Source organism: Microtus pennsylvanicus, chromosome 2, assembly GCF_037038515.1.
Source record: "Microtus pennsylvanicus isolate mMicPen1 chromosome 2, mMicPen1.hap1, whole genome shotgun sequence".
NCBI lineage: Eukaryota > Metazoa > Chordata > Mammalia > Rodentia > Cricetidae > Microtus > Microtus pennsylvanicus.
In genome coordinates, this window is record NC_134580.1 from 128802221 (window position 1) to 128822379 (window position 20159).

The following is a 20159-nucleotide window of genomic DNA, read 5'->3' on the forward strand; positions in this document are numbered from 1 at the left end:
CCTGCTGGTGAAGATTTATTCTCATGCCTCTGCATGCTACCATGTCTAGTCGTCCCTCATGTCTTCAGTTTAGACTCTGCTGGGGACAGATCGTGTCACTTGTATCATATATGAGGCAGAGGATGGGCTGTATCACGTAACACTGTGGGCTTGGACATAACATAGCACTTTACCTGCCACTGTCTTGCCCAAATGTGGGTGCTAGTTGTATCGACATGGAGTGATTAGCACGCTTGCCACCTGGGAGGTACTTAATGCCAAGCCAGGATTAACAGCTCCACAAACCTGAGAGTTGAACTAGCTGCTATCACGTTTCACCATCGCCTCAGAGGGGGCTCAGGATCCAGGCCTGTGGGCTGTGCTGAGGTGGCAGTGCCAGGCAGGTTATGAGATGGCACCCAGTGTTCAGCCTCACTCTATAGCTGTCTGGTGCAGCGCTGAGATTGGACAACCAAGCTAAGGAAAGCACAAGGTATACATGATGTCTTTCTGGTCAGCTAACATGCTCTGGATGAACCAGAGCTTCTGCCGTGCAGTGGTGATGCAGGCCTTTGATTCCCACACTCAGGAGGCAGAAGTAGGCAGGTCTCTGTGTGTTTGAGGCCAGCCTGGTCTACAGAGTTCCAGGACAGCTAAGACTACACAGAGAAACCCTGCCATGAAAAAATAAAGAGAAAATAGAACCTCATTTGAAAGTGGTGCGTTCCCATACTGAATTTCTCTGTTAGGGGACTGTTGGGAGCTGTAGAGAAGATGGGGCTTGTAACCTCTCTACAGCTACTTTACACCCCAAAATGGGCAGCACTCACACTTGTCTCCATTTTACATTGATCTGGCGTACTACTGTTGGGGTGCTGTCTTGCCTCAGTAGATGGGTGTTTGTTCTGGGCACACTCCTGGGGAGTGCATCTGCTGCACTCTAAGTGCACACAACCTGCCTCTGTGTAATAGCTCCTGGATGGTAAGCCTAATTAGACTGAATTCATAAAAGGGATGGCGGGAGATAGACCTTTGCAAAGACAGATTTTCTAAGTACTGTGCTCACCCATGTGTTGTTTTTGCTTTTGTTTTATTGTGTTTGGGGGGTGTTTTGGGCTTTTTAAGATAAGGTCTCAAATAGAGACCTTCTGTGTTGCCTGGAATTCACTGTTTAGACCAGGATAGCTGTCAGCTAAGATCCCTCTGCCTGCCTCTGCCTCCTGAGTGCTAGGATTAAAGGCATGTACCACCCAGTGGTATTATATTTTTCACAGGATCTCCTATCCCAGACTTGGTCCTGCCTCTACTTCCCAGGTGCTAGGCATGGGCCAGTCACCATGTTATGTGGGTACTGGTGATGAAATCCAGAGCTTTGTGTATGCTAGGCTAGCCCTCTACTGAGGCTTTCCAGGTAAAAGGACAATATGTGTGTTTTTCCCGAGTGGATGAAGGGAAGGTTTGCCAGTATTAAGTGAACTTGTCATTGCTTAGGATGGCATTTCCCATTTGATGATGTCTTGTGTCAACTGTTGACAGTGAGGTCTGATGTACCACCTAAAGAAGCAAGAAAACGAACCAGTGTTTTCTGTACTCCAGCTGCTTCCCCTGGGATTCCTGTGTTCTGAGGAGGAGCAGCCTCACTGGGGAGGTAAGTGTTTTCTGATGGCTGAGAAGCCACGAGGCCCTGCACGATCTTGTTCTTTAGGTACAGTCAAGGTCGTGGGGCTTTTGTGGTCCCTTGCTTTGGCAGGATGGAAACTTCCCTTGGCATTACTGAGGATTTGCTGGCTGTTGGCACCCGTATCTGGCAAAGATGAGGTGAGGAGGCACATCTTATGCTATGCCATACCTAACCCTATCTGCACAGCTCAGGTATGTAGTCGGTGAGGGTTGCAGACTCCTTGCACTCAGCCATTAATGTGAGCATTTGGCTGCTTCATGGAATTTATGTTTTAGTAACTGGTAATGTAGCCAGGTGTGCTGGGCATACCTTTAATCATAGTTCTTGGGTGGCAGAGACAGGCAGATCAGAGATCTGAGTTCCAGGACAGCTAGGGCTATGTAGAGATTCTGTTTGAAAAATCAAAGCAAAAGCCTGCTTATATCTGCATATACAGTTTCATAGTAAAAATTTTGCTTTTAACTTCTGCATTCAAAATTTCCTTCAAACTTACGATAGTCAACTTGTTTCTGTAGCGATTCCTAAAAGCTTAACCTAAAAATGACTAATAGGGTGGAAACTATGTAAACAAATACTAGGGAAAGTGGCCTTTGTTTGCTTTCAAGGTAGGAGTAGGGTTTTGCCTAGAATTGGATGTCAAGTTACTGGATGTTGAGGACTAGGAGTTTTCCAGGCTCTTTGGGGGTTGCTATGAACTCAGACTCAGTCAGGCCTGGCACCTGCCTACCAGGAGAGAGCACAGGCCTTGCTGTCACACAGCTGTGTAGCCCTCTAGGGGGAACGAGGTGACTGTGAAACTTGGCTGCATGGCAGGAGACCTGCCACCAGTGCTCGGCACAGTGGAAAAGCACCCTTCCCTCCTTTTCTAACAGGCTCGGTGCCATAATGGAAACCTATTGATGATGTATGTCTGTGAGCCCACTATAGCTAGGGAAAGGTGAACTCTATTGGTAGGGAGATGTCTCCGGACTAGATTCAGAAGGACCAAGAAAGGTTGACAGTGCTGCTGGAGGTGGGACACAGGCAAAGCTCAGCTTTGGGTTTGTTGTTCAGTGTTTATTAAGTAGATTCAGTCTGGTATATGATACACAGTTTCAAAAGGAAAAGGGTTCCACATACTTATGACATCAGTGCATTTAGCAGTAATACCATGGAGATAACCGCTCATTAACAGCTCATTGGTCTTCTGGTAAGTGAGGGAAAGAGGGCATCGGCCTGTGCTAGTCATTCCACAAACAAAACAGAATTTAGTAGCCGCATCACGTAGAAAGACACATCCTAAGAATTAAAGTATTAAGCCACATTTACTGGGAACTCTACAGAACACAAACACTTTATAGAGCATTGAGGAGGAGGTCCTCACCTGCTTAGAAGAGCCACATTAAGTTGCATAGGTGCATATCTGTAAAAATATAATTTAGCGGTGAAACCATTGATTAATAAAGTCACCTTTAAAAGTTGGTGCCATCCACTGCTTGCGGTAAGTGCCTTATGCTTACTGTCTGGAGCCCCTGACCCTCCCCAGAGGTGATGGGAACCCTGAAGAAGTGCTTGTACCATCTGCACTGAAAGTCACAGTCTCACCTGATATGGAATTTATGCTCTTCCAACATGCATCTCAGTTATGCCAGCAGATTGATGACTTCTTGTCCCTAAATCCTGCCTGGCTTGCTCCCGAAGACCCATGAGTCCTCTTGACCTTCTTCTATTGCCTGCTGCCCAAAGAACTTCCTCCCAGAGCTGGGCAGTGAAGTCCTGCCTTGCTGTCTCCTCTGTGTGCTATCTTGATTCCTCTCCCAAGTGAACACATGATAGAGGCACAGGGCATCCACCAGGCAGAGTGTGTTGGCAAGTCTGAGTTCAAGGTGGTGTAGGGTTTTGTTTTTAGGTGGAAACGGGTACAAAGTGAGAGGTTTTGCTTTGTGGCTTTGCTAAGCAGATGAGCTAGTGAGGTGCATCTTCCTCCTCGAGCACGCGTCTTGCAGAACACACAGGGATGGGGCATCTGTACATGTAAACAGTACACTTCCACTGAGTCCAAAATTAGGAGCAAAATACAAAGGTTCACATTGGTCTTAGGTAGATACAGGCAAGAGAGAATTGAGCTGTTGAGCTCAGAAACAACAAAACAAAGTTTCTAAAGCACCACTAAATTATATAAAAATCAGACCACGGACGGATTGAAACTGGTATTCTGGTGAAATACTTTACTATCTTGTAAAAAGTTTTACAAAAAATTACAAATTAAAAGTATCAACCCTCTGAGATCAAAGCAGCATTTTGAGAATGAACTGGTAGTTAATCCTATAACCACCTGTGGAGTCATATGTGGCCCTTGAGAATAGGGAAGGACAGATGGGTTCCATCTGTTCCAAGTCCTCTTAAGATCCTCCTCGCCCTGCCTGCCCGCCCCTCCCCAACACCATCCTTGGGAATAAACTGTCCATTTGTTGAGTGGTGCGAGAAAAGGCCATGTACGCCATCACTGCTCTAGCGGGTCATCCACCACTTCTCTTGACACCTGTAGGATCTGCCCTGCAAGGACTCTGGCACTGGTGTACCCTACACTGCATTTCCACTTTGTGCCCTAAACCTTACATCAGCCTCAAGTGGCTGTAGGGCAGGGCTTTGGGGAGCTCCCCTGGGAAAAGGCAGGCCCAAGTCAAGGGGAAGGCTTGAAGCTGCATCTTTTAAAACAAAAGTAAAACAGAACAAGTCCCCTGACTGAACTAGGTAATAGAATCCTCTGTCCATATTAACTTGCTCCTGATATGGCTGTCTCTGAGGCTTTGGGGACAGCTTCTCTGGGAGGAAGTCCAGGTCAGCATGACAGCATCCACTGTCCTGCAGTCCCTCTGGAAGCCATCAGCACTGGCACTGGTTCTGCTTCTCTTGAAAACATGTAGAACCTATGCTTATACCATACTCTGGGAGCAGGCTGCTGGTGGCTGCTCCAGACAGTAGCTATGGTGACTGATCAAGACTGCTTGCACTTAGGAAACACCACTTAAGATGTAGATCATGCTTGCTCTTACAGATGTGTCCCACGGGGGTGGAGGGAGGAGTCCCTGCCTAGTCTCTTCTCTCGTCTTCCAGAAATGCAAACCATTTGTGTCTAGCTGGGTTACTGCCTCTGGGAGCAGAAACGACACGGTAAGCAATTGATACCAGAAATTCTAGGGCGGCGATTGTCTCTGCCAATTTTTAACATTAATATTTTCACAAATTGCTGGGGTAACATTTTGCAAAAGATCTGATTACTTTGTAGTATTCACACACAAAAATAAATATTTACACAAATTCAAACATCCAGGAGTCTTACTGAGCAGGTGGGGAACTGGGCACATGGTTGGCCAGCTGTGGGGAGGCCCTGGGCACTGGAGCTTGTGCTGTACAAAGGGGGCTCAGGTGTCCTGGCCCAGTCCAGAGGCCTGGTGAGCGGGCACATGAAGGCAGAGGTGGTGTGACTGGGTAGGCATTGGAGGCCATCTAAAAGACCACATTTAACCCCAGGGAGGACATGTGCAGGGTGAAGAGCCCTGCCTGGCAGCCCTGAATCTCAACAGGTAGGGAATCTGCGCTGCGCTGCCTGCCCACCTGTCTGGGAAGGGACACCTGCTCTGGGATCGAAGGTGGCTTTTTGTGGCTGTCCTAGTGTCCACTCAGCCCTAGCTCCCCTGAGGCCTCCTTGCTCTGAGGGAGGAAAGGCAAAAAAGGGCTTCTGCCAGCTCTGGGCAGGGGCAGGCAGCAGAGTGCTGCTGTCATGGCTACGGAGTGTTGAGGGAGAGGCCCCCTGGCCTGCTGAGGTCTAGGTGAATCCCTGGTTTTAGCAGCACTGGTAGGTATTGCACAGAGCAAGAGGAAGTGCCTATCAGGAAGGAAGGAAACCAGGTCAGCTTTTTCTTGTCCCTTGTCACACTCCAGGGACTTGGGTTTCTTAGACAGGCCTTTCCACAAGAAAGTCTGGTCCTAGGAGAACACAAGTACCCCCCCCACACACACACTTGCACCAATTACTCCCTTTACTCCCACCATGAGGTGAGGGTGGAAGCACAGTCCACCCTGGGGCACACAGGTGCCTAACAGAGCTGGCCATGAAGAAGTGGCCCTTCTAGCAGGTTATCTGGGGCTGAGGCCTGTGCTCATCAGACCTGGGTCCTTGACCAGCTCCCGGCACTGCATCCTTCCAAGATCTCTAAGAGCCAGGCAATGGCAAGCTGCTGGTTTGTAGGGCCAAGCCCCTCGGTCTGATGCAGATAGATACATTGTGTGGGAGTTGGGGAGACAGCCATTCAGAACACACTTGGAGCACATCCTGGAAAAGCCCACGCTGGAGTGTGAGGTAGAATACAGGTGACCGTGTGACTGGAACTCTGGAGGATGGGTGGGTGCTTTTGTTTGCAGTGGGTGCGGGTGAGGTCCTCCTGTTTGGCAGTTCCTGGCAGTGTCCCTGTGGCAGCACTGGGATCTGCAACAAGATAGCCTAGTGGAGTGTGGTAGCCTTCCCAAGGGTGTGCTGGGCACTCGAAAAGCGAGCTGGTGCCTAACTCTGCTGGCCTCCAGCCCACGTCAGTGTAGTGATATGGAATGTTAGGTACAGGGATACATCCTTCTGATCAGACAGACACAGACTGGCAATCTGTACAAACACAAAAGAATCCATTTCAGAAAAATAAATTACTAAGGGGAGAGGAAGAAAGGGTCCACGTTTGCTCTTCTCAATAAATATGCAATTCTGCTCACCTAAGACTTCAAAGGTAATAATTGGGATGGGGGTTCTAACATCAGGGTCCATGAAGGTGAATTCTAAGTAGAGCTGCAGCCCCTGTGCCTTGTCAGGGGAGCCCAATCCTTCTAGAGCTGCCCCATTGGCCTCTTTCCAAGCAGGTCAGAGCACCCGTGTGGTGAAATTAAAAAAAAACAAAAAACAAAAAAAAAAGGAAAAGGAAAAAAAAGTGTCCTTGTGCCCAAAGTCTCAGATGCTCGGACTGTGGCTAGAAACAGCTCTTTTGGATCCCACCTCTTTCAGAAAATGTACCAACTGGTGAGGCAGGAAGCTGGGTCCAAGCTGGGACAGCCTCCTTCCCTGGTGTCGTGCATTCTGGGGCCAGTGGGGTCAGTTCTGCTGTAAAATGAGGTTTTCCAGTTCATCCGCAGAACGCAGCAGGAAGGCTGCAGACTCTCGGTAGCCGGCAATGAGCTGCCGCACAGCGCTGATCTCTGTGGGGCTGAGCTGAGCCGTGGGCATGGTCCTGCTGGTGCTGTTGCTGGGAGGGGTGGGTGTGGGAGGGGTGGGTGTAGAGGCCCCACCTTTCATGCTGAGGTCTGTGGGCCCTGTGGAGATGCAAAGATGGTTTTAGACTCCATAAATTTTAAAGGAAGTAGAAGTCCCTGCCTGTATCTGGGAAGGGTTCCCTGTGGCTGGGCATAGCATTAGATGGAGATCACCCTGGACTATTTCTCTGACAGCTGTAATCCCAGTATCTAGAACAGGGCTTTTACATGACAAGGATTCTAGGCTGAACCTCACTGGCAACCACATGGCAAATGTGTGGACGGTGGACCTGCCTGAGGAATGGGGTGGCATGCATCAGGCTCTGCATAAGGCACAGCAGGGCTCCAATCTAGTTTCCTGCCTTTCACTATCTTTTGAGGACTCCCACCAGACACAATCCCAGCTCTGGTCCCCAGAAAAGAAAGAGGCAACCTGGAGACAAAGAAGCATGTATGCCTTTAACTCCTGACTCCTGCTTCTCCCCAGGTAGTGGTCAAGGTTGGAACAGCAATAATAGCCCCAGGAAGGAACTGTACTATAGGCACTGTGAGAAAGAGCTGTTGGTATGTTTGGGGGACAGCAAGGTGCATGTGCCATTTCTCCAAAAAAAGGACAGTTGAGAGGGGAGGCATGCAACATAGCACATGTTACAGTGCGGCCGTGAATAGCCCTCATCACAGCTTGGAGAGGCAGCACCTCTCCCCTTGAGGGTTTGTAGGTGCTTGTGGATGGAGGAGGGGCGAGGTCTGCTGAGCCTCAGCTCCTCTTCCTCTGAGATCTCTGTCCCAAGTGAGGAGGCTGATGCTGCTGGGGCTGAAGAAATAGAAACAACAGGACCCAAAGAGGATTTCTGGAGAAACTGTCTGTTGTCTGCCCTCTACTGGCTGACTGTGGCAGCAAAGGAGCCCAAGCTCTTAAAAGCTCTGGGTCAAGGGCACCACAAGCCACCTCTTTGCCTCTCCTTAACAGCTCCACGGGGTGGGCCGCAGCATTAGAATTCAGTAGGTATATGCTCAAGTCTTTCTTTGCCCCCTCGCTCCTCCAGACTTTAAATTCCAAAGCAAAGCCAGGAGCCTCTGGGGAACAGGGGGTTACATGGAGCTTGGGAAAGCACAGGCAGAGCCCAGCAGACAGGCTTTTCAGCCTGGGAGAGGACTAGCTGTGGTGCCCACCAGGACAGACTTCTCAGTAGGCCTGGAACTTTTGGGATAGATTCCCAGTAGTCATGGAAGTGTTAGGAGCTTGAGAAGCCTTGTAGATGTTTATCAAGAAGATAAGCAAAGAAGAGAGCTGGAGATGACAGACCATGTGCTTTGACGAGCACTGTCACCCTAGCAGCTCTTCTTTCCTGCCTGTTGCCCTGAGTCCCCTGCCTGCCCTCATCCTTCGTCTTGGAGGCTGTCTTACAAGATGCTCCTCTGGGCATCAGCATGTCTCCACTTCCCTGTAGGTTTTGATGGCCAGGCTTGTTCATTGCTGAGTTTACACTGTAGAGATGGACAAAACCTTGTCTTGGAGACGTCTAGACTAGAAGGAACGTCTGGCGATAAATTTTGGAAACAACTGTTGCTAAAAGGAAGTTGGTACAGCCCCTCATTGGGAAAAGAAGTTGGCATCTGTGATTTGAACAGTTTGTAAAGTTATTTTTTGCCTCTAACCAGAGAATGTGGATGGTTTGCTAAAAAAATTTCCTTGGGGATGTGGTCATTGGTGAAATAGCTACTCTGGGTTCAATTTCTAGCACTACAAAAATAAATGGCCGAACAGTGGTGGCGCACACCTTTAATCCCAGCACTTGGAAGTGGCAGGCAGATCTCTGAGTTCAAGGCCAACCTGGTCTATAGAGTGAGTCCCAGGACAGCCAGGACTGTTACACAGAGAAACCCTGTCTCAAACAAACAAACATTAATACAAACAAAAATACAAATGAATAAATAACAATGCTCTTGGAACTGAGAAGGCAGAACAGTTAGGTCTGTTATAATCAAACACAGGAAGAAGGAGAAGGGCTATGTGTTGTAGAAACAGAACCAATCAGGTGACTGGCTTCCATGTCGGTAGCCTCTGCTAGTTTCTCAACATCCCAAGTGCAGGACCCAAAGGGGATGGGACAGGCTTGATTCCCTCTGGCTGTCTCTGGTCTAGGCAATGTCCAGGGTATCAGAGGCCACCACCTGCCACAGTCAGAGGTAGTCCCAGGTTTCTCCCCCCCTCCCCAATTCCCAAATCTCAGCTCACTGTTCATGGCTGCTTAGAGAGCTCTCCCACGCCTCCCCATCCCTGTTTCCTGTAGCCTGTATGATGTGGGACCATCCCTATGCAGGCTCTGGTTACAGCCAGACTCTCGGGTTGCTGGTGGCCCCTATAGAGCTAGTGTGGGCACAAGCTGCCTAGCACCCCAGGCCTGAGGAGCAGGGTCTGATTCTATCTAAGCTCATTCCTACCTCCAAGTGACAACATGAGCAAAGTGGGGAGGATGAGCCATTGGCACAGCTATTGTGGGGTCCAGCCTGCACCAAACAGGACAGAGGAGGGACGGCTCTGTGACACAGTAGCTCCCCGACCACTGGAGCCACCTGTGCTCACAGGTCAAGGCTGTTCCCGGCAAGGAGGAAATGGTCAGCATGTTGTTCAGAGATAGGATACCCCTTGATCTCAGTTCTGACTGCTATTATTGTCTTTCAGGACCCACACCCTCTTGAGAGGCCAGGGAGCCACCACAGCTGCAGTCCCAAGACAGGCCATGCTGCGTGTACCGGGTGAAGACTTAGCATGTACTGCCTGGGCATGACTGGTTACCGGGTCATCCCTACCTCAATCCCCAAGAATTCTAACCTCCCTGATCCTGAAACCCACTTCAGATACCCCAGCAATGGGGCTGGAAGGAGGGTGGCTCTGGGTCAGCCATTCTACCTGGGGTGCGCGCCACTCTGGCCTGGCTCTAGGGATTTAGGCCAGACAGCCTCTTATTTTAGGTTAAGATGCATAAGAAGGGATGAGAGGCTAAGCCCAAGCAAGGACCTTCCAGACACCAGCACTTCCTTCCAGTCCTGGAGCACAATAAGCATGAAGGTGTGGAGCAAGGGAGTCGGGGGGGGGGGGGGGGGCGGTGGTGGTGGAGATGGCTTGGGCTTTCTCCCACAGCTAGGAACCGGCTACTCAGGGACAGTCCTAGACTCCTAGACCCCAAGCTCCCCTGCCAGAAAGTGCCCTTTCTTCTACCTGCCCCCTTCAGTAGCAACATGAGGTCTTCCAACTCCCTTCAGTCCTTGGCCCCTGAATAACATTGATGCATACTGCCTCTGCCTCCTGCCCTAGAAACATTCTCATCACTGGGTTACAACAGGACGATGGAGGCCAAGTCTTCTGTGCCTAGGAACTCCCAACCCCAGCAGAGCCCGACCTCCCCTGACCACACTGTGCCTGCTGGCCAAGGGCTGAATGCCTCTTCCGCTCCCATATAAAACAATACCTAATGCTACAGGAGGGGTGTAGAAGGTATCTCTGTCTCTATCTTCCTCCCACTGCCAGGTGTAGCACCTGTACCACAGACTCCTGGGAAGCACTTGCCGAGCTGCCCAGTTTAGGTATGGAGCAGAGGAACCCAATGTCTAACAATCACCAAGATGACTTAAATGGCGGCTCAGTGCATGGACGGCCTAAGTCTGGGTCAGATCCTGGCTCTGCGACCAACTCACAGGGAGGGAACTTTCAGGGAGTGAACCAGAGATGGGTACTTGCAGTGACTGGCAAAGGCAATGCCATTAGAGATGAGAAGGGAGTCAAGGTTTTCCTGACCTCATCTGACGACTGGCTGCTAACGGGGAATCCGAGCCATCGCCCCTCTCCTCCCAAGGGCAGACCACGCTAGGCACTATCTGGAGAACAGGCCTGACCCTACTTACCGTTACTGTGATTTCCTGTCTGGAGGGAAGCAGAGGGCTGCAGGTTGCTGCTCAAGGACCCATAGCTACGGTAGCTGTAGTTGAGGCCACCATTGACGTACACAGGGTCCTGGGAGTAGGCAGAGGCTGGCAGTGAGTAGGTGGAATGGGTGATGGCTGTGGAGTCCCGAGAGTGTTGCTTATCCAAGGCTATGGGTTCGTCCTGCAAAAGAGGGAGGACAGTGCTGGGAACCCAAGGCACAGCAAGCCTAGTCACCGTCCCTGACACGTGGAAGGCAGGGCACAATCCTGTGGTTCCTGGGACCCAGTGACGTGACTTAAACTAGGGGATGCTGTTGGTTCTCTTTCCTTGGCATCTTACCCCAGGGATCTCGCCTGACTCCATCCTTTCTGCCCCCACAGTGCCATCAGCCTAGGACTATGTGACAGCTGCGCACCCAACTGCAGGTGAGCGTACAGTGCCCACTGGCCTCTGCCCCCTGGGTGAGACCCCGCAAGCAGCCAGCACGAGCACGTACTTGTGAGGACTGGTAGATCTCCAGGCGCATCCTTTTAGCTGCTTTTCTCGTCTCACTCTCACAGGCAGCTGCTAGGATGTTTTCTGCCATGGCTGAGGTCAGGTGGGGAGGAGTGGGTCTGGTCTGCAGGCAGAAGGGACACAGAGCTGGTGTTTGGGCTGGAACGGCCCTGGTCAGGGTCAGGGTATGGCAAAGCAGGTGTCTGGACCTGTATTCCTCATTTGTGAAATAAGCCTATGAGAAGTTAGGGTAAAGGGGTCTGGAGAACAATGATGGTGTCACAAGCCAGGGTGGCCTGGAGGAGACGCTCACCATCTCCATGCCATTCTTCTTCATGCGACGACAGGACTTGAGGTATGTGCGAATGCGCTTGCGGGCCCGCTCCTGGAACTCAGGGAACTGCCGGCTGCATGACTCAATGATGGCCTGGATCTTCTCCTTGGGCTGCTTGGAGATGGGCACCATGCGGTCCAGGTTCTCATCCACAAACAGCCGCACAAACATCTAGGGAGACACAGGCCATGGGAGGGGCTGGCCTTGCCTGAGACTCATCCCTGTCTTACCAGCCCTGCCTGGTACTCACATTGAAGGCCTTGAGCCGCTCAGGGTCCATGCCCTCTGAGTCATTCATCTTGTCATTGTCCTCATGGTCATCATGATCATCATCGTCATCATCTGCTGTGGGGGCCCGGCCCACTGTCAGGTCCTCAGGACAGCCACTGACCTCAGTCTTGATGGAATCATAGCTCCCAGAGCTGTAGGGGGGAGACTGAAACAGGGCAAGAGACGGGAAAAATCAGAAGGCTGCCTACTTGACCTCTCATGGTAAGCTTAGGGGACCAGGTGGTGAGCTCATCCAGCTGCCACAGGAGTCTTAGATGCAAGCTCCTCAGCAAGTTAACCCTGCCTCCCACTATGAACCAAGAGGACCAGCTCTGCCTGCAGTGTCCCTGGGCGACTGCCAGGAGGCCTGGCTGCAACAGCACCTAAGGGCCTTGCCTCTTGGAGGCCATGGGTAAAGTGTGGTGGCAGTGTCCACATTGGGACCTGCCATGTTGAGGGAAGGAGACAAGAAGCCAGCCTCTTCTGTGTGCCAGGCTCTGTTGGGGCTTCCAAGGCTCCTCCTGGATCCCCAAGGGACTGCAGCCTTGAGTTGACAAGGGAGCTGCCATCAGAGCAGCGAGTGTGCTGTCTATCGGGAGGAACAGATGGGCTGGGAAAGGGGGGTTGGGGGGCATGAAGCAGGGCGCAGTCCCCAGCTCGAAGGCTGGGCTGTTTTTGCCTATCTCCCAAGAGATTACTCTAAGTCCCGGGAAAGCAGGTATTCAAGAAGAGCGGGAAGGGCCTGCCTCGCACTGCCTCACCTTGAATGGGTTCAGTCAGACGACAGGGAAAGGTGGTCACACCCGGGAAGGGCACAAAGGATTCCCTTCTGTGTGCTAGGACCTATTTGGGCTTCTGGGTTGAAGCCTGCACTGACTGCCTGTTCCTCCTCAGACTATGGCTTCCGCTTTCTCCTGCTTCCCAGCTGTAGCTTGCCCCTTGTGCCCCAGCTCCACAATACTCCACAGAGCCCTGGCTCGAGGCTGCTGTCGTTTGCATCTGTGGCATGTCCTGACCGGCACTAGTGTGGTGGGTAAGTTGGGCTCAGGAGGACACACAGTTGTAGTCTGGCACTGTGATGGTGGCCACAGCCTGGCCTACAAGGACCTGTTGCTCAACTCTGGTCCTCAGGCCCTTCTCGCTATGACATACAAAGCCTTACAGAGGCAGAACTCCAGCCGTCCAGAACAGAAGTGTGGAGTCAAAACACATGCAGGGCACAGGGCTGCATTCTGGTGCCATGGACATGTCAGATCGGCAAGTGATTCTTTAGCTGAACCTCTGCCAGGGCCAGAGCAAGTAAGAAAACTGTAGGAGCCCTTAGTGCCACCCTTGTGCCATATGGCCCTGGGAGCAGTGACTAGCGGAGGGCTCTGCCAAGCAAACCTTGCTTCCACCCTGAAACAGCTGCTCTCTCTGGTCCCTGGACCTACTTCTCCCTTGATCCCCATGGCTGTGCTACACATGTGGTACAAACTCCATTCTGTCGCTTTAGATCATGTCTTGGGGCTTGTGTCCCACCCCTCTGCAAGAGACAGGCAAGGACAGAAGAGTTTGTTGGGAGTAGGCAGGTGTTCAGGGAGGCAGATTTGAAGAGGTGCTCCAGGAAAGCTGGCACCTGCTGTCAGGAAACCTTAATGACACACAACAATGTGTGGAATTACGGGCCATGGTTGGGGACCCACTCTGCCCACTTCTATACCCACATCAGCCTGGTCAAGGGAGGAGTTCCGCAGCCCTTATTCTGACAGCTTTCCCCTTTTCTGCATCATCTGAAAAGTAGGGACAGCAGACTGAAGATCCAGGAATGAGGTCTGTGCTGCCTTTTCAAAAGGTGTGGGTGTGGGTGCGTGTATGTGAGTGTGTGTCTGTGTGTGAGTGCACATGCGCAGTGGGGAGGAAATCACAACCACGATGCGTGTGCAAGTCAAAGGACAACTGGAGAGGGGTTCTCTCCCCCCATCTTTATGCCGGCTCAGAGGATCAAACTCGGGTCACCTTAACAACTGAACCTTTTCTAAGTGTTTTTTTCTTCTCCCTTGGAGGTGGCACTGTGTAGCTCAGACTGTCCTGGAACTCACTATGTAGAGCCTAGGTTTGCTTCAGACTGCAGCCCCCCACACTTTAAGCAATTCCGAGTGCTAGCATTACAGGCATGACTACTATGCTCAGCAATGTCTTGTACTTCTGTGCCACATGTACCACTTGTTGCTATTCTTTACAGCAGACTGTCCCAGAAAGGAAGTAAGCCTCTGGGACAACAGGGACAAACATCACCTGCCATCTCTTCACCAAGGCAAGAGCCATCACTTCTCAGAGAAGTGAAACCTATATGGGACACATCTGCCATTTTAGTGTGTCTCGAGGAAACCATGGCAAAATGGCCACAGCTACTAGCCTGCGTTGATGTCACACATGGGCTGGCTCAGTTCCCACTGCCCTACAGTATGTATGATGTATGACCTCATTCCAGCCTCCCAACAACCCAGAGGCACAGTCTGCAGCCCCACCCACCTCAGGAGTGCTCTTTACCCCATACTTGACACGGCTCCGCAGCCCGTCAGTGCCACAGCCATCTGAGGGGTAGGACGGTGTGCCCAGCGCTGTGCCTGGTGGGAGCTTATCACACAAGTTGATCGGCTGGTCCTCAGCAGTGGCAGTGAAGTCCATGGGGGCTGCAGTACCGTTGCCATTCATCTCAGGGAAGGCAGGATCACCCTGTGTGCTGCTCGAAGTGGATGGGTTCAGGGTAGAAGAGCCATTGCCGCTGCCGCTCTCAGAGGAGGAGTCGTCTGGAATGAGAGCCCTGGCCATGAGGCCCTGTCCCTGCATCCACCGTCTCCAGAGGCCCCGCTGGGTGTGGTGGCCTCAGAGTACCTGTGCTGTTAGCCAGAACCTCCGCCATCTGCACTGAGCCTCAGGCTTCCCACCTGAGCTGAGGTGAGGTCAGGAGGTGGGACCACTAGGAGCTAAATGGCCATGACCAGCATATGCAGAGCACAGAGGTTTCTCTTCACCTCCAAACCTACAGATGCCAGAGACAAGCTCAAGGGAGGCTCCACTTCAAGCAGCTCACCACAGGTCCTTAGACACTTCCAAGGTTGCAGGACTGGCTTCTCTGGCTGCTCAGAACTGCCTCCTCTCCCACCTTCATGTCCCTCTACACAGGGGCCCTTGAATTTCTCCTTCCTCTACCCAGGGAAGGAGACGGCTCTAATGCCCAGCTCCCCATTTACGGGTGCCTTTCTGTACAGTCTAGCCAGATTTGCAGCCTATGCACAGAACACCACTCTGCCTCCACCCTCTGTGCCTGGCCAAGTGTCCTCAGACAGCACAATGCCAACTGGCAAGTCTGGGGGGCTGCACCTCCTGTTTCTGGGGGGTCTTCCTGCTTTCTGGAGGTGGGAGCCCCCTGCTGTGGAGAGTGCAGCATTGCAGGACCCAGAGGATGCTCCAAGGACATAGCCATTTTTAGATAAATTCCAGGTTTCTCTTCCCACAGGCCCCAACCTCCTGCTGCATTAGTTGGGACCACAGCAGCTACTCTAGACCTCCTGGGGTCACTGTCAGCTGAGCACTCATGTGGATACCAATGGTGCTTAGGTACCCTGGAGACTGCAGCTAAACCCAGCAAGGGGATGGGTGGAGTGGCAAAGGGAGCCCTGATCATATCCCGGGACCCTTTTCCCTAGGCCAGGGTCGCACTGAACCCCACCCCCACTGCTAGCAGATTATGAAGATTTAGTCCCTAGTGTTGAGCACTGGGCATGAGTGCCGCCTGAGCGTCCCCATGGTGACTGAGAGGCTCTAGTGCAGCAGCCAATCACTAGCCTCTCAGCTGCCTGAGGGCGGGGCCGGTCTGCCCATCAAGCAGTCAGGGCCCTGAGTAGAGGGGGATGGGGAAAGTGTGGTGCAGTGGCACCCCCTCAGCTGCTGCAGGTCATCTGGGCCAGGCTACACTGCTGCATCCTCCCTTTATCCTGTGAGCTTGATCCCAAGCCCCTGAACCTATCTCTGAGACCTCAGTGCCTAAGTCCTCTGCCTTCGTAAATGGGCTGGGTTTTTCTCTGACAGTATCTCTAGCAACTAGTCTAGAAGGATGCACTGAAAAACAGATTACCTGAGAACCTACTATGGGCTGGCCCCACCCCAAATGTAGGAGCAGTGATGACCACTGCCGGGTGCTGGCATGCCTGAGGACCAGCTACATCTTAAGGAAGTTTACCGGTAACTGGTGGGTGTCACCTACTCAGCAACTGTCAAGCCCCACCTCTGCGCCGCTGTCTGCTGTCCTCAGCGCCCTTTCAGAGCTCAGGGCCTTCCCTTTGTCACTGTCCAGGCTCCAACCTCGTGACCTTGCAGACTGCCCTGCCAGCCCCCACCCTAACTCCTGGGTCTCCAGGCCTGGGTTAGGGCTTTGTGTGTCCTGGTCCGTTCAGCTGCGCCCTTTTCAGTGGGCTTTCATGGCCTGACTCTGCTCTCCTGTCTCAGGGTACCTGGGAAGGAGGTACTCACCAGTCCTAGGTGCCACCCATACAACCATGGTAGAACCTGGCACCAGAGAGGCTCAAGTAGCTGAGATCTGGGGAACAAAGCTGAATACCTACCCTGGCGCCTTTGTCTAGTCTTTGTCTACCCTACCTCAGGCCACTTGCTCTGGAGGGATGAGCTGCTCCTCATCAGGTACCATGCCAACAGTCACTGTATTCTCCACAGGCACCAGGCTTAAGGACTGCTGCATGGGCACAGAGGTAGACTCCCTTGTCTGCCTGCTTAGAGCAAGCAACCATGTATGTGGTTCTGGAACTGCCCAGGACACACAGGGCAATCCTAGGGCTTCAGCCTAGGGTCAAAATCAGCCGTGATGAGAAGCTACCAACACTGTCACCTGGCTACAGGCCCAGACTCATGCTGCCTCACTTGCTAGAAAAAACAGGCACTAGCTCCCATCTTTCCGTTTTCAGAGGCCATCCCCATCTGGCAAGGAAAGTGGTTGGATAGATGTGGCCCACAAGACACCAGAGCCTGCAAACTGCTGTGGCCATGGACCGGAAACTCATACTATTACGTAAATACCCAGAGTGACCAGTATATGCCATTAGCACCTTGAAAAACCACTAGAAGTGAATAGGCAAAGTGTGACCTCGCCATGAAATAGAAGACTCAGCCTTAAAATGAAGACAGACGTGGGAGGGTAAACAGTGAGTGAGTCCACTTAACTGCACAGGAAACGGGCTAATGCTTAGTGAACTCACAGTGTCTGTCTGGCATGATGAAAAGTTTTGGGAAATAAGAGTGCTGATAGTATTTTGAAATATTGAAGTATACAGCCCAGAGACCTTATATTTAGTTAAACACACACACGCTGCCGCCGCCGCCGCCGCCGCCACTGCCACCACCACCACCACCAAAACCCTCCAGACAAAAAAAAAAACACCAAACTTTTGAGCAAGCCAATGGGCCCTTGCCCATGCTGCACCTTGGAGAAGCTATCAATCTGAGGGGGGAAACAATTACAAACGCCTACATTCTACAATCCCACAGCATATGGGTCCCACCTGGTGGGCTAGCTCTTTTTTTACACAGCCTGCTCCAGCGCCACCTAACAGGAGGCGCATGTTTTCCAACTGGCGAGTGTTAGCATAATACAAAGGAGCTAAGGACAGGGTGGATGTCCCCTATATGACCTTAAAGAGGCCACCTCTACTTGTACCTCAATTTTTCTTTCAAACAGCTTTTGCACCAGTAAAACAGAATTTATGTCGTTATCAACTCTCCCTGACATGAAGCAGGGACTCAAAAACTTATTTCACCCCAAACCTCCTTATGTCATTCTCACCTGCTTCCTGCATCCGTGTCCCCAGACGGCAACAGGGGGCCCAGCAGTATAGTATCAGAGGTGGGCACAAGGAGAAAGGGAGGGTAAAGGCCTGGGAGGAGTCCTCCTGCCTAGGACACTGGGAACCAAGAGCCAGGAGAGTGTCTCACGGCCCACACCCTACACTGCCCTTCCTTCAGAGCTCCCTTGAGCATCACCTCCACGGGGAGCCTCTGAGTCTGCCTATCCCATCTCATCCTGGCACAAGCTCTGACTTCTGCAGAATTCATCCCAAGGAAGGTGGCCCTACAGATACTGTCCATCAGCCCCACCATTGTGGCCGCAGCCCCTTTTCCCTATTGAGCCACAGGGCCTCCTGCCATGCCTTCCACTTGCAGTTCAACCCAACTGTAGCTTGTACCCCCTGCTGCTTGCTACACTGTCCCTGGCTCTCCTGAGCTTGTCCTTCACTTCCTGTTCCTTTGTTTCCAGGGCTTTGCTTAAAGGTTTCTGTGTCAGGAAGCCCTCCCCTCCCCAGCCCCCACACTGACACGCTAACCTCTTTACCTATTTCTCACCACACTCAGCCGCCTTTGCCGTACTATTCATTTATTGTGTCTGTAGCCTGTAGAGAGGTTGCCCCTGGGCCTTGGCAGAGTCCTAGTGCTAGGCCTGGATCACTTCTGCTTCCCTGTAAGCCACACCCCTTCTTCTGACAAGACCGGCTAGGTCTGCTAGGGTTCCTCCGGGTAAGCATGGACCAGTCAACACCACCCATCACAGCCACTGGTAGTCATATGACCGAGTTGGACCCACCAAAGTCAGAGCTGAGCTTTTTCTACCTGTTAGGCAGTGCACACCCTGGGGAAGTTCAGAGATAGCTGACACAACCTTTCCAAAATCCGCCCATGCCTTAAACCAAAGGCAACCCTAGACTAGTTATGAGAGTAACAACTTCCTTATTGTCAAAACTAGCTGGAGGCCACTTTGCCTGAGTAACTTACGGTAGGCAGGGGCCAGGCCTGGGGGCTGGACTTTCTGCTTCCCACTTATCCTAATGCTGCTAATACTGACCCAGGGATGCCACAGCCTCACCTCCTAACCCATAGGGTTCAGGGGTAGGGAGTAGAGACCCAGCAGCTGGGATCTGGCCCATGGCAAATTCTTCCTCACTCTCCAAGAGGCACCCAACCCCATGCCTGGATGGCATATGGTGGGTTGGGCCAGTACTGTCGGCTGGCCTCACTTCAGCCTGACCTTGGGCACAACCACCTCCTGGGCTCTTCTTATCTGCAATTCAGGGAGTTGCCGCTGACGCCCTCTTGGGCTCCAGTGTTTTATGACTCCATGAAATAACCAGCTGGCCCCACAGCACTGAAGGCCCTAGTGCCCTGGCCCTTTTGAGGCTGTGTCCTCTCCTGGGACCTACTCAGACCTGAAGCTGGAAATAGAAACACAAGGGGTTCAGGTGACCCTCTCGTCCCCACCTGGTCCTCATCTTGCAGTTGTGCCGAGTCCCCTCTAGGACATGCACCTACCTGAATCCAGAACAACTCTGGCAGGGCACAGCTGCCCAACCTGTGACTACATGAACAGACTAGAGAGGTACCCTGGGAGCAGCAGGAATGTATCCCTTCTGTCCATTTCCACAAAAATGGTAAAGGGTGACTCCCTAGGCTGGGAGGACCCAGAGCCCACCACCTGTGCCTGGAGAGCCCTAGGGCAGGGGAGGCCTGCCATGCCCGTCTACTGTAACGGGGTGATGTGCTGCTATTCAAATGGGAGATCACTGATGAATGGGGGAAATTGTTCCTCCTTCTGTCCTGGCTCCAGAAGGAGACAAAAACTCCTTTTACCTCAGCAAACAATGCCCTTATGTGGGCGCCAGCGCCCTGCAGCCTGCACAGGCCCAGCTCTGTGCAAGCCGCCAATCACCACTCTGGGCTCTGGGGCCACAGCCAGCGGTACCCTTCCCCAGTGGGCAACCCACACCAGCCCCCAAGCCAGGCTAGAGGTGGCAAGGCCACAAGAACCTACAAGTTGGGCACACAGGCAAGCTGCCTGCTTTAGCAGAGGTGCAGGGCTGAAGGCAGCATGGTGAGGCTCTGGTCAAAGCCGCAGCCAGGCAGGGGCAAGGAGGGGTATCAATAATTCACATCCAAAAGCTGGGAACCAGGAAGGAGGGGGAAGGTGAAGGGCTACAGTTAGTAGCTGCCCCCACCCCCAACTGTATATGCCAAGCAGGAGTCACTGAAGGTCTGGAAGGAAGCTCTGGGCTGCAGGCTGGCACGCTGACTCCTCTGAATTAGGGGCATACACCTTGCTAGGGCTCTCCACCTCATCCCTCACTCCCGCCTGCTTTGACAAAGGCCAGTGGCCT

The 20159-nt window shown here is 52.3% G+C and overlaps 1 protein-coding gene across 4 annotated transcripts in view; it reads right to left on the minus strand.

Annotated features, from left to right (window-relative positions):
- Positions 1 to 2695: 2695 nt before the first annotated feature.
- The window catches only part of Nol4l (nucleolar protein 4 like), a 119440-nt gene continuing 101976 nt past the window's right edge, over positions 2696 to 20159 (minus strand). For 2 of the 4 annotated variants that reach the window (XM_075962567.1, XM_075962569.1), the window contains 6 exons: positions 14476 to 14753; positions 11942 to 12127; positions 11671 to 11862; positions 11359 to 11481; positions 10841 to 11042; positions 2696 to 6994 (listed from right to left, as the gene is read on the minus strand). In XM_075962567.1, coding sequence (XP_075818682.1) covers positions 6777 to 6994; positions 10841 to 11042; positions 11359 to 11481; positions 11671 to 11862; positions 11942 to 12127; positions 14476 to 14753 — 1199 coding nt within the window. In that variant the 3' untranslated portion in view covers positions 2696 to 6776. The remainder of the gene's footprint in view (positions 6995 to 10840; positions 11043 to 11358; positions 11482 to 11670; positions 11863 to 11941; positions 12128 to 14475; positions 14754 to 20159) is intronic. The other 2 variants (XM_075962566.1, XM_075962568.1) reach the window with 1 other exon arrangement.